General features: G+C 34.8%; 1 protein-coding gene across 2 annotated transcripts; it reads left to right on the plus strand.

Moving 5' to 3' along the window:
* The first annotated feature begins 496 nt into the window (after positions 1-496).
* On the plus strand, positions 497-10,048 carry LOC131020360 (protein LEO1 homolog). 2 transcript variants are annotated; one of them, XM_057949125.1, is made up of 9 exons: positions 497-1,019; positions 4,983-5,314; positions 6,469-6,601; positions 6,690-6,918; positions 8,373-8,546; positions 8,970-9,098; positions 9,261-9,398; positions 9,484-9,624; positions 9,738-10,048. In XM_057949125.1, the coding sequence occupies exons 3-9, from the start codon at positions 6,543-6,545 to the stop codon at positions 9,756-9,758; spliced, it is 891 nt and encodes a 296-aa protein (XP_057805108.1). In that variant the 5' UTR covers positions 497-1,019; positions 4,983-5,314; positions 6,469-6,542; the 3' UTR covers positions 9,759-10,048. The 2 variants fall into 2 exon arrangements, with proteins under 2 accessions (XP_057805108.1, XP_057805109.1); XM_057949126.1 differs by having other exon boundaries at positions 6,513-6,601.
* Positions 10,049-14,088: the final 4,040 nt, after the last annotated feature.

Here is a 14,088-nt window from a genome sequence, read left to right on the forward strand (position 1 = left end):
AACTTTTACGCTTAAACACTAGGTAACTACTCGCAACTTAGAATTAGGTGTTGATAAGGTACTTTATCATTTTTATTATATGTTTACTAAAGATGAAAAGATGAAAAAAATTATACATCACTATTCAAACCCAAAAATAATACTCAATATTAAAAAGAAAATATTTTTTATCTCATTTTTTGTCAAAGTAAACAAACCTAAGGAAATCATCAAAAGAATTTCCCTTTTTAAGGGAACTCATATATTCATTCAAGCAATTGAACTAGCAATAATATTATTTAAATATACTCCCTCCATCTCACTCTAATAGTCTTATTTTTTTTGGATGTCTCGTTAGCATAGTCTCATTTTTACAATATTTTAAAAATAATTATGCATTATTTTTTACAAAAAGTAAGTTATGAGTGTTAGTTAATTGGCTAAAATAAAGTCAACCACGTCACTTTTCATTCAAGAAACAACTTTTTAATAGTTTCTCATTGCAGGTAGCGACTGCTTTTTTTTTTTTCCTGTGCTTATTTTTCCTAATGAACCAAAAATTTAACTCAAGGGCACGCCAAATGAGAATATAAATAGGTTTGCCCTAAAACATGTCATATAAATTCACCTGAAGCTGCAAACAATAGAGAATTGGTCCTTGCCTCAACATCAACTTCTACTCATCAAACCTTCCTTTTTGCAGGTCTCGTCTGAAAAATATGTGAGGGGAAACCCTCTTTTCATGTGCAAGTTCTAGCTCCCCTCAACTTTATTCGCAAGATCAAGATGGCTATGCTGCTTAGTGAGGATCTTTTGGTCCGTGAGAGTTGAAAAATATAAATCTTCATGATTTACGTCCTCTGCATCACTGGGCCAAATGTGCTCCTCAGAACCCTCAAGGTTGTGATTGGATTTGGATGTCACTTTCTTGTCATTATTCTTCTGGTTACGTGATGGATCGTCTTCAGTTGTTTTCGAATGATTCATGTTTGAACAAATGCCTGTTACGCTTTTATCTTGTCTCTTGGCGGCTTCTTCAGGTATTGTTTCTTAAATCTGAGAGACAATTCGGTTTTTTTAATTTATGTTTACTTGTTGTTCTGGTTCCTTTTTTTTTTCTTTGGTATGATTTGATTTCAAATATTTAGATTTTGGTGAAGAATCATGGGCTTACAAAAATGGGAAAGTCGTGATGAAAACTTGAGGTTATTTGGAACGCAAAAGAATGGCTTAGAAAGAAAAAGGAACAACGTGATGGGGGAAATTCTACCATCATTGTTGTTCAATTTACAGGAAGGGGAACTTGAGATGTAGGGCAGATTGTATGCTTTATGTACAAACCAAATCTAGAGTAATAGATGTAATGCTGACTTAGGTGAGCTTGAATTGTATGCTTCTGTTATAACATATTTGCTGTAGTATATGTGATACTGAGTTAAGTGGACCTGAAAAAAGTTGTTATAGATAGCCAAATGTGCTGTTTGAGTGCTTTTAAGACTGGACATTTGGACTGGTAATGAATTTGACTTCGTGGGTAGTCCGACAAAGGTATATAATAAATTCTGCCATATTATTGAAATACTATAAGACTACACAAGCGAGAAGTTTGCATAAATTGACTAGGACAGCGAAAACTCAATCTGTTTGGCTCATTGTACTTTGATTTCCTTATATATTCAGTGGTTCACAAACAGAAAAACCACCGAGCATTTTCCTTTACTCTAATATTTGCTATGTTTCTAACCATATTTGCTATGTAATATTTTACGTGAATATATGTTATAGTGGTTTTGTCACTTTAATAGTCATGTTCAAGAGAAATGGTTTTTCCTTGCCTCCAACCAATATTGTCGAATTATCTAGTGTGCAACTGTCATATATATGCATCTTTTCATCATGTTAGAAACATAATATTCCTTATATAGGACTAGTTTTTCTTAATAATTTATTGTTGGTACTAAAAGCTAAAGTCCTAATAACATGGGACTGGCTGCATTTCATGTTTGGAATTGGAAGAACGAATCATAAAACTATGAACAGAAGCATCTATTATGGAGTTCACCCAGTCTTAAATTTCAAATTGACTATGTTTCATATAAAATGGAATGCCTCTCCTTGAACCTTCGGATGTTTGGTGTTTCATTGATATATGCTTGTCCTACTTTGGCAAATCATAGTACGCAATCATCCAACTTAGTGAATTTGAATTCAGCATCACTAGGCAATTTTTGGCATGTTTAGTACTATTTCGGACCTGACCCTGGGTTTTAAAAAGCGCGCCTAGGCGCGCCTAGGCGCGCGCCTTAAGCGAGGCGCAGGGTGGGGGGGCCTTTTTAGGCAAGGCGCAGGAACCTACTAGAGGCGCAGTCGAGGCGCAATAAGGCGCGAAAGGCGCGCCTAGGCGCAGGCTCACTAAGGCGCCGCCTTATGTAGAATTAGGGTTAGGGTACAATTTTGTTTAAAACAGAAAAATAACACACCAGCTGCGCCTCCTTTCTCCTCTCTTCTCTCTCCTTGCGTCTTCCCCCCTTTGCTCACATACCGGCGTCGCCAGCCAGCCCCCGCCGCCGCCAGCCGTCCACCGCCGCCGCCGCAAGCCCCAGCCGTCGGCCGCCGCCAGCCCCAGCCGTCCGCCGCCGGCGCCGCCAGCCTCCAGCACGTAAGGCTTCAGTTTTTGAAGTTCATTTTTTGAGTTTTAACTTGTATTTCAGTTTTTGAAGTTTATTTTGAATTTCAACTTTCAAATGCAATATTGTAGTTCAGTTTTTGAAGTTGTTTTTGAGTTTCAATTTTCAAATTCAACATTGTAGGTTATTATTTTATTTTACTTTGACTATAATACATAAATATGATTTTAACCTATTATCTTTTATATTTTTATAGCTTCATACCAAGAAGAGAAACCGATTGGCACAAGATCGGCTCAATAAATTGGTTTATGTGAAGTATAATCGCACTTTGGAAAGGCGATACAAGAGGAAAGACACAATAGATCCTATTCTATTAGAAGAGATTGATGATAGCAATGAATGGTTGGTTGGACATATGGATGGGGAATCTTCTAATGAAGATGATCTTGTGTTTGAGGATGGTGATTTGACATGGAATGTCGTTAGTAAGGCTTCGGGAGCTAATGATCCTATTTATAGCACTAGACGGGCATCTAGAGTTGATAAAGGAAAGAGTGTAGTTGCTTCGAGTTCGAGAAGGCTTTTAGATGAGGATGAAGATGAGGAGAGGGAAGTGAATGAGATGGAAGAGGACATTGGTGAAGACAAAGATGATGGGGATGACGCATTTGAGGATGATGGACTTGAGGATGATGATTTTTGATTACTTGTTTGATATTTGATCGTACTTTTAGACTTGCATATTTTAAAACTTAAGTATTTGTGTGTTTTGGATTAAGTATTTGTGTGTTTTGGATTAAGTATATGTGTGTTTAAGTACTATTTGTGGTTTTAAGTTGTGTTTTTGGTATAAAATATAATGTAGGTAAATATATTAGAATTTTTTAGGCTTTACTGCGCCTCGCCTACGAAAAGCCCGCGCCTGCGCTTAAAGCCCTGCGCCTAGGCTCCGAGGCATGTTTGCGCCTCGTGCGCCTCGGGCTTTTTAAAACCCAGACCTGACCAAGAGTTCTGAGTTAAAGTGGTGAATGTGTTTGATTGAACACATAATAAATAAAAATAGTTTTTGTTGGACTATAGTTGAACCTGATTGAATATTTTCTGATTGACCTTTGACGTAACAAAATGGCAGCGATAACCGTAGGCTTTTATTGAAATTATCATAATATTAATCTGGTGGTTATTTGCTGTCCATGAAAATTCAAAAAATTAAGTCAAAGTAAAGGATTGAGACGATCCTTAAGGATATAAAGTTAACTGCCTACATTTATTGCTTTAAAATAAATTCTCCGGAGATTATTATTTCGATGAGTGACAATCTAATGCTCAATAAAGGATCAGCTATTGCATAACAAGCACGTTTGTGGTCTTTAGTGGCGCAGTAACAATTGTGTTGATCTTGAAAGCAAATACAGTATGATTTGGGCTACATTGGTGATGGGGAAGGGAGAGGGGAACAACTCAAAGATTTAATAAAATAATTATGGTCACATACATTTGTACAATTAAGGTCACAATCTCAGGTGAAATAATGCAAAATTTGCACAGTGATAATTGTATCTGTTTCTCGTGAAATCGTTTAGAGGACACTTAGGATCATATTAATATTTGAGGGTGTCAAAAAATCTCCTTGCATTTATTACCGCCTACCATTGTTTTCTCTTTCTTCACTGTTTTACTTATTCGTCTTCGAGAAACTCCAAAATAATACTCAACACGGTGATTTGTAACGCCCTGTTTACATTTATGGGTCGCAATCCGAACTTTCTATCTCGATAACTCCGCCTTAGAACACATAGATACTGACTTCATTTTAAAGCTCATATAATGAGTCTCTCTCTCTCTCTCTCAGTGAAAGTACTCATTCTCTCTCTCTCTCTCTATTTCACTTAAGGCTAGTTTAAGCAAAATAATTGTGGAAAAAATGAATAGACATCAAATCTTGCGAAATATCTTTGGTTATCTATCCGAAGAGGACTCTGCATCAAGCCATGAAATGAACCACCAGCCTGAATTTAACCCCGTAAGATTTGTTTGTCTTATTTTCCTTTTTAGCTAATAATATATTTTTTAATCAGTCTGTAGATCCCACTTCAGAAGATCTAATGAAAAATAACCAAAGGGAATGCCTTTATTATTTTATTATTTTTTCAGCTTGAGACTCATTAAAATGGCAAACAATTTTTTCAGATTTTTTTGGGGGTATATTTACATATGTTTATATTTACACATGGATATAAAATGTACAATTATAGATGATCTCCTGGTTTTTCAAATGCTTGTTGCTTTATAAACTTTCCCTTTTCTTCCTTGTAATAGTTTTACAATTTCTCCTTTACTTGTTTTATTTATGTTTTTGACATTTGACTTCAGGATGAAAAGGATGGAGGAACTGAACTTGCTAATGATGCCATATCCAATCAACAAGTTGAAACTGATGGTGGTCTTCAGTTAAATGAGGACACCATATGCTCAGGGTCTAGTGATGGAGGTGTTGAGCATGAGAAGCCTACTACAAAAGAACAGGAGATCAAAATTGAAAGTGGTGCTGAGTTACATCACCAGGCCAGAAGCACATCTAACTGTGATGGAGGAAGGACAACGTTTGAGAATAAAAGCACATTCAGACAAACGGTAAAAAATGAAGGTGGAGCTGAGTTAAACGATGAGGCTGAAGGGATCGAGAATGAGACAAGAAGCTCAAGGTCTTTTGCTCAAACCCTCGACTTTTGAATAGTTCATCTTTCTGGTGTGCATTAGTTAGTTTTAACTTGAATAGTCTTTAACTAATCCCTCTGTCCACGAAAACTATAGTGTGGTTTGGTGAGCACGGGTTTTTATAAATGATTTGGAGATGTGTAAAAAGTGGAGAAAGGGACCCACCAAAGTTAAGTGGAGAAAGAGACCCACCAAAATTGATGTGTTAAATGGTTGGGGTTTTTGTAAATATTAACTGCAAATGGGATTTACAATATAAGGGGTAGTATCCAAAAAAGGAAATACTGTCATTTTTGTGGATGGACAAAAGTAGTAATAAGACTACAATTTTCGTGGATGAAGGGGGTATTGATAAATTATCTTGTTGTACCATGAAGAATTCGGTACGCTCCCAGTTTCCTTCAAACCTGGTTTGTTTTTTATGCTTATGAATTTTGTCAACATCCGGTTAAGGTGATTGTTTTTATCCTACAATTGGTCTATGTAGTTTTCAATCCCTAAATTATTATATCTAGCAAATACTATAATATTTGTGCACTAATAAAAGTAGTAATAAGGCTATAATTTTCGTGGAATGGGGGGGGAGGGTATTTTCGATAAATTATCTTGTTGTACCATGAAGTATTTTGTACGCTCTCAGTTTCCTTCAAATCCGATTGTTTAGGATGCTTATGAATTTTTGTCAAAATCCCGCTAAGGTGATTGTCTTATCCTACAATTGGTCTATGTAGTTTTCAATCCCTAAATTATTATCTAGGAAAGTAAACACCCCCTAATGTGATTCTTGGCTGGATAAACGGTAAGCTTGCTCAGCTGGTTGTCCCACCTAGGACGTAACGACTCTCAATTAATTTGTTAGAGTTTTGAAGTTTTTCTAGTCGTCCAAAGTAGTTGAGATGTGCTTTACATATTGAAGTATTTGTTTGATAGGCAGGCAATCAATAAGTATTCTGAAACCCTGTCCCAGATAAACACTTTGCCTGCTATTTAAATTGTTGATGTATCACCGACTTGATAATTTTACAGGCCTTTAGATTGCAATTTGTCATTGTAATATTGTTCTATCCTTGTTTTAGTGTTTTTCCACCTGCATTTTTTTGGCTTCTCCATTTATTTCTGATAATTTTGGTTATCACGTTAGGTTAATAAAGACTGAGAACGACAAGGAACAATTTCGAATTTCAGATGTAATACGTGCTGTTTTTGGGGATTCGGATGACGAGCCAGCACAATATGGACTTGAGTATGACACTGATCAAGGCAAAAAGAATTCTGTGAGAAGTTATAATGATTATTTTGTTTTCTGGTTTTTGCCCTGCCAGTGATTTAAAATGTACTTACAATGTTCTTGTGTCAACATAGTTATCTCCTGAACACAAAATATATTGCGAGAGTGATCTGGAGTCTGAAGGATATTGTATCATGTGAACATACACATTTTGTGCCTGAAGAAGAAGAAGAAGAAGAAGAAGAAGAAGAAGAAGAAGAAGAAGAAGAAGAAAAGGCTGAGGATAAACTAGAGGGGCAGTCAATCTGCAGGATGCTGGTGCTGGAGTTTCCAAAACGCACTCCGCTTGCTGACCCATCTCAGGTTTTCTCACTTGTTACTTTTACCAAATCATATGCATTTTTAAATGTCTTAGCTTTTGATATATATATTTGAATCTTTATTCAATTGTTAGTAGGTTGGCACAAATAAATAGAAGAGTTCGGTCAAACTTAAGAAATTAGCCTTTTTAAGTACTATCATTTATTGATCTCTTCAAAAAAAAAGTATCATTTATTGATGAAAACAAAAATGAAATATATTCTTTACAATGGGATAATTGATTGATGGTTGTTGCATTTTAGTATAAATATGATTACCTGGAAAGTCATTTTATATGCTTGTTCTCAAATTTTAGTTGTTTCCTTGGTTTGTAAAGCTTGCTATTTGGAGTAAGAGGGTTTTAGTTTCCGTTCATTGTGCAAATAATGCTCGTGATTGATGTCCTCAATACAATCTTCTAGAGCTGAATTGAGATGCATTCTCTTGTTGCCTTCATGATTTTCTCTGTGGACCATAATCTATTGCCTACTTATTGTTGCCATATTTTGTCGAGACCTGTTTGTTATCCTGCTTCTATTTTTTCAAATATTTCATAATTGATTTACATGTTTGATTCAGATAGTTTCTTATATTGATGCAAGTGGTTTCTTGATGTAGATTAACCATCTCATTTAATTCCTTGTGATGTTTGCACTTCTTTCAAAAGTTATCCAATGAACTTTACAAATTGATATTAGCGTGTCTATTGTTTTGTCCTAAAAACCTTATCCTTAAAGCTTTATGAATCTAGAAACATTTGACTCTCTCTTCTACTAGTCCAACAAATCTTATGAAGATTGGAGTTGGTCTTTTCAAAATCAAATGTTTGTAATGTCCTATACCATTGAGAAAAGATGTTTTAAAGAACTTATATGTGTACAACGAACTCTTCCAAGACACGTCTCCAACTGGGGGGTGAATGCAATGTCAGACATGATTCGGAGAATGAATGTTCGAAGAGTTTCATATGTAGGTATAATAGACTTTTCTAGTAATCTAGACTAATTATTTGGTAACGTGAGGACAAGATCCAGCCTGTCGCATGATTGAATTACTACTAGGCCAACCAAAGTGGATGCTATACATTGAAGTTATCTGGTATAGATTTACCTTGTTTCTTAGTAGTTAGGGCCTGCTCGTATTGATAGCTTGCAGAACCTTTTGAGTGTACCAACGGCACTCGAAGATGATCCAGGGAACTATTGTTGCTTGATACTTGATAGAATTCTTTAGTCATTTTCAATTATTTCATCATTGTGACTACGTAAGTCAAATGTGCTAGGCGGGAGTTTTCCTGAGTTTTATTCACAATCGTTCCTATATGTTTCTCTGTGTTAATTTTCCCTCGACTCTATCACGTATACCCCGTGCATGTGGATTAACTTTTGGTGCAACTGAGATTTGCATATATATAACATGCAACTATGTCTATGACCAAGTACCCTTCATATTTGCAGATGGCAACAAGTGAACTCCCAAACATAATAGGATTTGATGATAAACCATTTGACCCAACAACATACGTGGAGGAAGATTTTTATATAATAGATGCTTCCGGATCTGAAAGGCTTCTCCCCCCAACCAATATCATTCAATGGAGAAATGTCGTAAACCTTGATGGAACAACATCTGTAAGTCCGATTCTGTCCTTCCAATTTATTATAGCACATATAATAGCATGGAGACGAGTTCATCAATACCGTTATATACTTTTGAGCTGTTCAATATAAATTCTCCTCAGGTCAAATGGGACATGTTATGCCTCATAAGTCATATATGCAATGTTCTAAATAGCTCCTACGCCATGCCCCTTCTAAGATAGACTAGGTGCCACTACATTACGGGCCTCAGTATGGGCACCAGATAAAAAAAAATTGGCGACACAACGACACTTTCATAATAATAGCCATACACGGCTTATGCACTTTTTTTTTGCTATGATTGCATAGATTAAGTTTACTGGAAATACATCTGTTTGGTCATTGTTTACACAATTTTTGCTGCTTTTACGCAAGAAATCATGTCCTCTCAAATCTGAACTGAATCTTTTGCAGGTTGAAAGCAATGGCCGCATTGTGAATTGGTCGGATGGGAGCTTACAGTTGTTTATTGGGAATAAAGCATTTGACGTAACGGAGGAAGACACAAAACAGATCTTATCACATGCTCTCCTCTGGAATGAGGTGTCATAAAATCCTTCACTTTTTGCATGCTTGATATAATTTGAAGAATGGAATCATGGGTGATATTCCAATAGTAACCATCCATATTCCATTTATAACGGTACACATGTACTGTTTTCAAGGCTCAATCCTTATCCTTACTATTTTGGGTCGATTATACAGGGTATCTACAAGTCTCTGGCGAGAATCTCCAAATCAGAGAAAGTTTCTTCGTCATCCTTGGTGCCTGATCCCGATAGTTTGACTGTTCTTGTTGATCAGGACACCAGACCTGTGCCCGAAACAGAGCAACTTCAGCAGGTAGATTGCTTATATGAATCACAATTTTTTTTATTTTTTTTTTTCCAATTGTGGGATCAATTTTACACAATCCATTATTTTGTAGGATAATTTGAAAATAACTGAAGACGATCCATCACGTAACCAGAAGAATAAGGACAAGAAAGTGACATCCAAATCCAATCACAACCTTGAGGCATCTGAGGAGCACATTTGGCCCAGTGATGCAGATGACGTAAATCATGAGGTATGCTGTCAGATTTCTTTGATTGGTTGTATGTTTAGAAGATTGTCATATTGTTATCACCCTCATCCCGTCTCTGCTGCAATCACTCAAGATTTATATTTTTCAACTCTTAGGGGCCAAAAGATCCTCACTAAGCAGTACAGCCATCTTGCGAATAAAGTTGAGGGGAGTTAGAACTTGCACATGAAAAGAGGGTTTCCCTTCACATATTTTTCAGACGAGACGTGCAAAAGAGGAAGGTTTGATGAGTGGAAGTTGATGCTGAGGTAAGGAACAGTTCTCTTAATAAAATACTGGAAGGAGCTTCTGTTGTTTCTGAAAGTTTAGTTTGGATTAATTTTATATATGTTGCATAAGAGCTTCTGGTGAATTAATGACTCATGTTTTAGGGCAAACCTATTTATATTTCTGTTTTAAGATGTTATATCTCCTTCCATTTGGCGTGCCCTTTCCTTATTGTAGTTAAGTTTTTGGTTCACAAGGAAAAATAAGCACAGGAAAAAAGCAGCAGTCGCTACGTGCACTGCGAAATACAATATGATACTCCCTCAGTCCCACTTCAATTGGCACATTTGTCTTTTTTGTTTGTCCCACTTCAATTGGCACTTTCCAAAAATAGCATGTGGTCCCTATCTTCTCTACACACATTAAACAAATGGTCCCCACCTACTTTACACACCCAACCCTTTATTCTTAATCTTCGTGCTCAAAGTAAAAGTGCCAATTGAAGTGAGACGGAAGGAGTATTAAATAATACTTAGCTCAATTGGTTGAATGAATATGTGAGTTCTCCTTAAAAGGGGAAATTCTTTTGATGGATAACAAGTGTTGATTTACCACCTTAACTAAAATCTTAACAACTGAGTTGGTAAGATCCTTCTCTTTTACTGGGAGGGGAGAGTTCGACCAAATTAGAAGATATTCCATTTAATATTTATTCAAAAAATAAAATAAAATCATTTAAAAATAAAATAAAATCGAAAGTACAAAAGTCAAAATGTAGCTTTGGATTCTTTCTCATACAAATTACTACCTTATTAGTTTTGGAAAATGGTACCGCTGCTAAACAGTTGTAAAAAATTAATGTAGCTATATATAGTAAAGTTGTCTTATTATTGGAACACATAAAGGGGCAAAATAAGGTATACCCTTTTTGAAAGACAACCTAAAAAATATCTACCATTTACAAAATGATAAATTATACTCATTTAGGATATTTTTACTTTTATGTACCATTTCGCGTGTATTGCTCGACACTAAAGCGTCGAGCAATAGTCCAAATTGGACTATTGCTCGACACCTCGAGCATCATGTGTCGAGCATCGAGCAATAGTTCTATTGCTCGACACTCGAGCGTCAAATGTCGAGCATCGAGCCATCGACCAATAGTTCAATTTGAACTATTACTCGACATTCGACCGTCGAGCATTGAATCGCCGAGCACTAAATCAATTCAAATATAAGGCGAAGCAAAGGCGGAGGAGCGGCGCAGCGTGGCGAGGCGAGGCGAGACAAAGGTGAGGCGAGGAGGAGGCACGCCACGTAGATATGGAGAGAGAGAAAGAAAGAGGTAGAGGTATGGAGACGGAGGCGGAGGCGCGGCGTGTCCAATCTAGACGGAGGTGCGCTAGGCGAGCGGCGGAGGAATGAGGGAGGAAGGCGGCAGAGGAGAGTGTGAGAGAGAGAGAGAAATGAGGGAAGGGGGAGAGACAATTGACGGGGGGAGGCTGCTGGGGAATTCTTTTTTTTTTTTTAAGGGTATTAATGTTAATTTTAACAAAAAGTGGATAGTATTTATATATTTTAGTTTGTGTCAGTATTTTTTTTTTTTTTTGAGAATGGGTAAAACCTACCATGTATAAATATTGTTTAAAGCCAAAATCAATTCAATATAACACTATTTCAGCAGAGCTTAATAAAATTCCTCCTATTCAATAATTTAATACAATAAATCTATATATTATTTCCTCATTTTGTGCCAATATTCCACTAAAAGCCAGTGCATCAATTTGGAGACACAAAAGCTAGGACACAATTTGGAGACACAAAAGCACAGTGCATTATTTCTTCATCGCAAATTATTGGGTGCGACCGTCGCACGAGTGTGCGACGGGTCGACCCGGCTCCAAACCCGCCCTCCTGACCCGCATGGGTTTGACCCATACTCCTAATTATTACATTTGTTTATAATAATTGTTACTTTTAATAAACATAATATATACATTTGTTCATATAAATGTATATTGATATGTATAATGTTTTATATTGAATGAAGGTAAATATTTATATTAATATAAGTATACATTTGTGCGACCAAATGTATATCTTATGCTTATTAAAAGTAAATACTCCTATTAGGGTTTAGTGTTCAGGCTTAGGGTTTAGTTTACAGGGTTTAGGGTTTAGTTTATAGAATTTAGGGTTTAGAAAATATAATATTGTATATTAAATGAAGGAAAATACCTATATTTATATAAGTATACATTTGTGCGAACAAATGTATATTTCATGCTTATTAAAAGTAATAATTATTATAAACAAATGTAATAATTTAGGATTTAGAATTTCGAGTCTGAAAAGCGGGCCGGGTCGGGCGCGGGTCGGGGCGGACCCGTCGCACACTGTGCGACGGTCGCACCCAAGACCAGCTGTTTCTTCATTAATGCAACTTGCATATCTATTGTCACCTACCAGTTAGGTAGGGCATGCAGATGATGATGATGATGATGATGATGATGATGATGATAATAATAATAATAATAATAATAATAATAATAATAATAATAATAATAATAATAATAATAAAAATAATGTCATGATCTTCCAAGCTAGGAATTTAAATTCTCAAAGACAAAAAAACTCAAGAAATTAATTAATTAACTTCTATGATAAATAGTACTCCTCTTCCATTTAACATGGACCTTTTGTCATTTTGATTTTTTTTTCTATTTCATAAAAGAAAATTTTTGTACTCATAAAAAATTATGGACTCCATCATTTTTTATCTTTTTTTTATTTTTAAATGACTTTTCTTTTTAATAATTGAACCATAAATAAGGAGCTATTTTTAGTGGAGCTATATTTAGTTTGTAATAGCAAGCTGTCCACGCTACGACATAAGGTCCGTTTATCCTACCCACCCTACTTTTGGAAAAAGAACTTAAATACTCCTTTCCATGGATGACAAATTTTGGTAATTACTAAATTGGAAGAAAAAAAATACGTCGGCAAACTTTGTCAAACGTGACACGTCCACCACAACATTAACTTAAGATTTATGTTCACCACAACAACTTGCACCTAATATTTACTTCTGTGCAGTATCTGCTGAGACTAATATGTCGGTTACATAATCAAAGTTTCATTACAAAAGACTCAAAACTAATTATATTTGTAATTGTTGTTGGGATCCGTTGTCAAGTAATGCATATTACAATTAAATATGATTTTTAAAAGATTTCTATAAAAACTCCATCATATTAATTTGTAGTAAATTCAACAACTAATTTCCTGGCAATTCGAGAATTAACATGGAGATATTTTTTGTTTTACGCATGTTTTGTAAACACCATAATTAATTAAATTTTGTCTATAGTTACATTCTTTTTTATTTAAATTTATTATGAAAAAATAAGGGATAATTTCTTCTTTTTTTTTGTTTAAATCTCTTCTTTCTTTTCCTTTATTTTCTATAAAAATGAATTTAATCATTTCTTCTTCATTCTTTTCACTCCAAGGAAAGATATTATTATCATGAGGTACATCGTGTGATACTGTTACCCCTCATATGGATTTAAAATTAACATGTTATGATATTTAAAGTTTTAATACAGTAAATAATTTATATTTTAAGTGATACTCATATTTTTTTGAAACTGGAAATCTTATTTTAAATATTTTTAATTTTACACTTTTTTTAAAAAAGTATATTTTTTTAAAGTATGTATATCTATTTATTCTATAAAAAAAATACAAATAGGACATTATGTAATTATAATAAAATAATAGCAAAAATTAAAGTGGTTGTGGTGTGATAGTGTTCAAAAATAGAAAGTGCATGATCCAAAATAGCAAAATGTGCATATTTTTCGAATATGGAGAGAGTATTAACAATGAATTCATCTCTGGCGAATTAAAAACACACGTGACACTAACATGACTTTCAAATTACCAGTAGATAAATAAAACGACGGCGTATATGAACCTCCATGTATACACACGTCAGTGCTACATGTGTTTTTAAATCGCCGTAGTTGAATTCGTTGTTAAAACTGAACAGAGTTCCTAAGTTTATGTATAAAAATGAATTTTTAAAAGTTTGTATTAAAAATAAATTTTGACTAAAGTTCATAAATTTACATGCATATAATAATAATAATAATAATAATAATAATAATAATAATAATAATAATAATAATAATAATAATAATAATAAATGGAGTGTTTGACACATAGGATATATAC

This window comes from Salvia miltiorrhiza, chromosome 4 (genome assembly GCF_028751815.1).
Source record: "Salvia miltiorrhiza cultivar Shanhuang (shh) chromosome 4, IMPLAD_Smil_shh, whole genome shotgun sequence".
NCBI lineage: Eukaryota > Viridiplantae > Streptophyta > Magnoliopsida > Lamiales > Lamiaceae > Salvia > Salvia miltiorrhiza.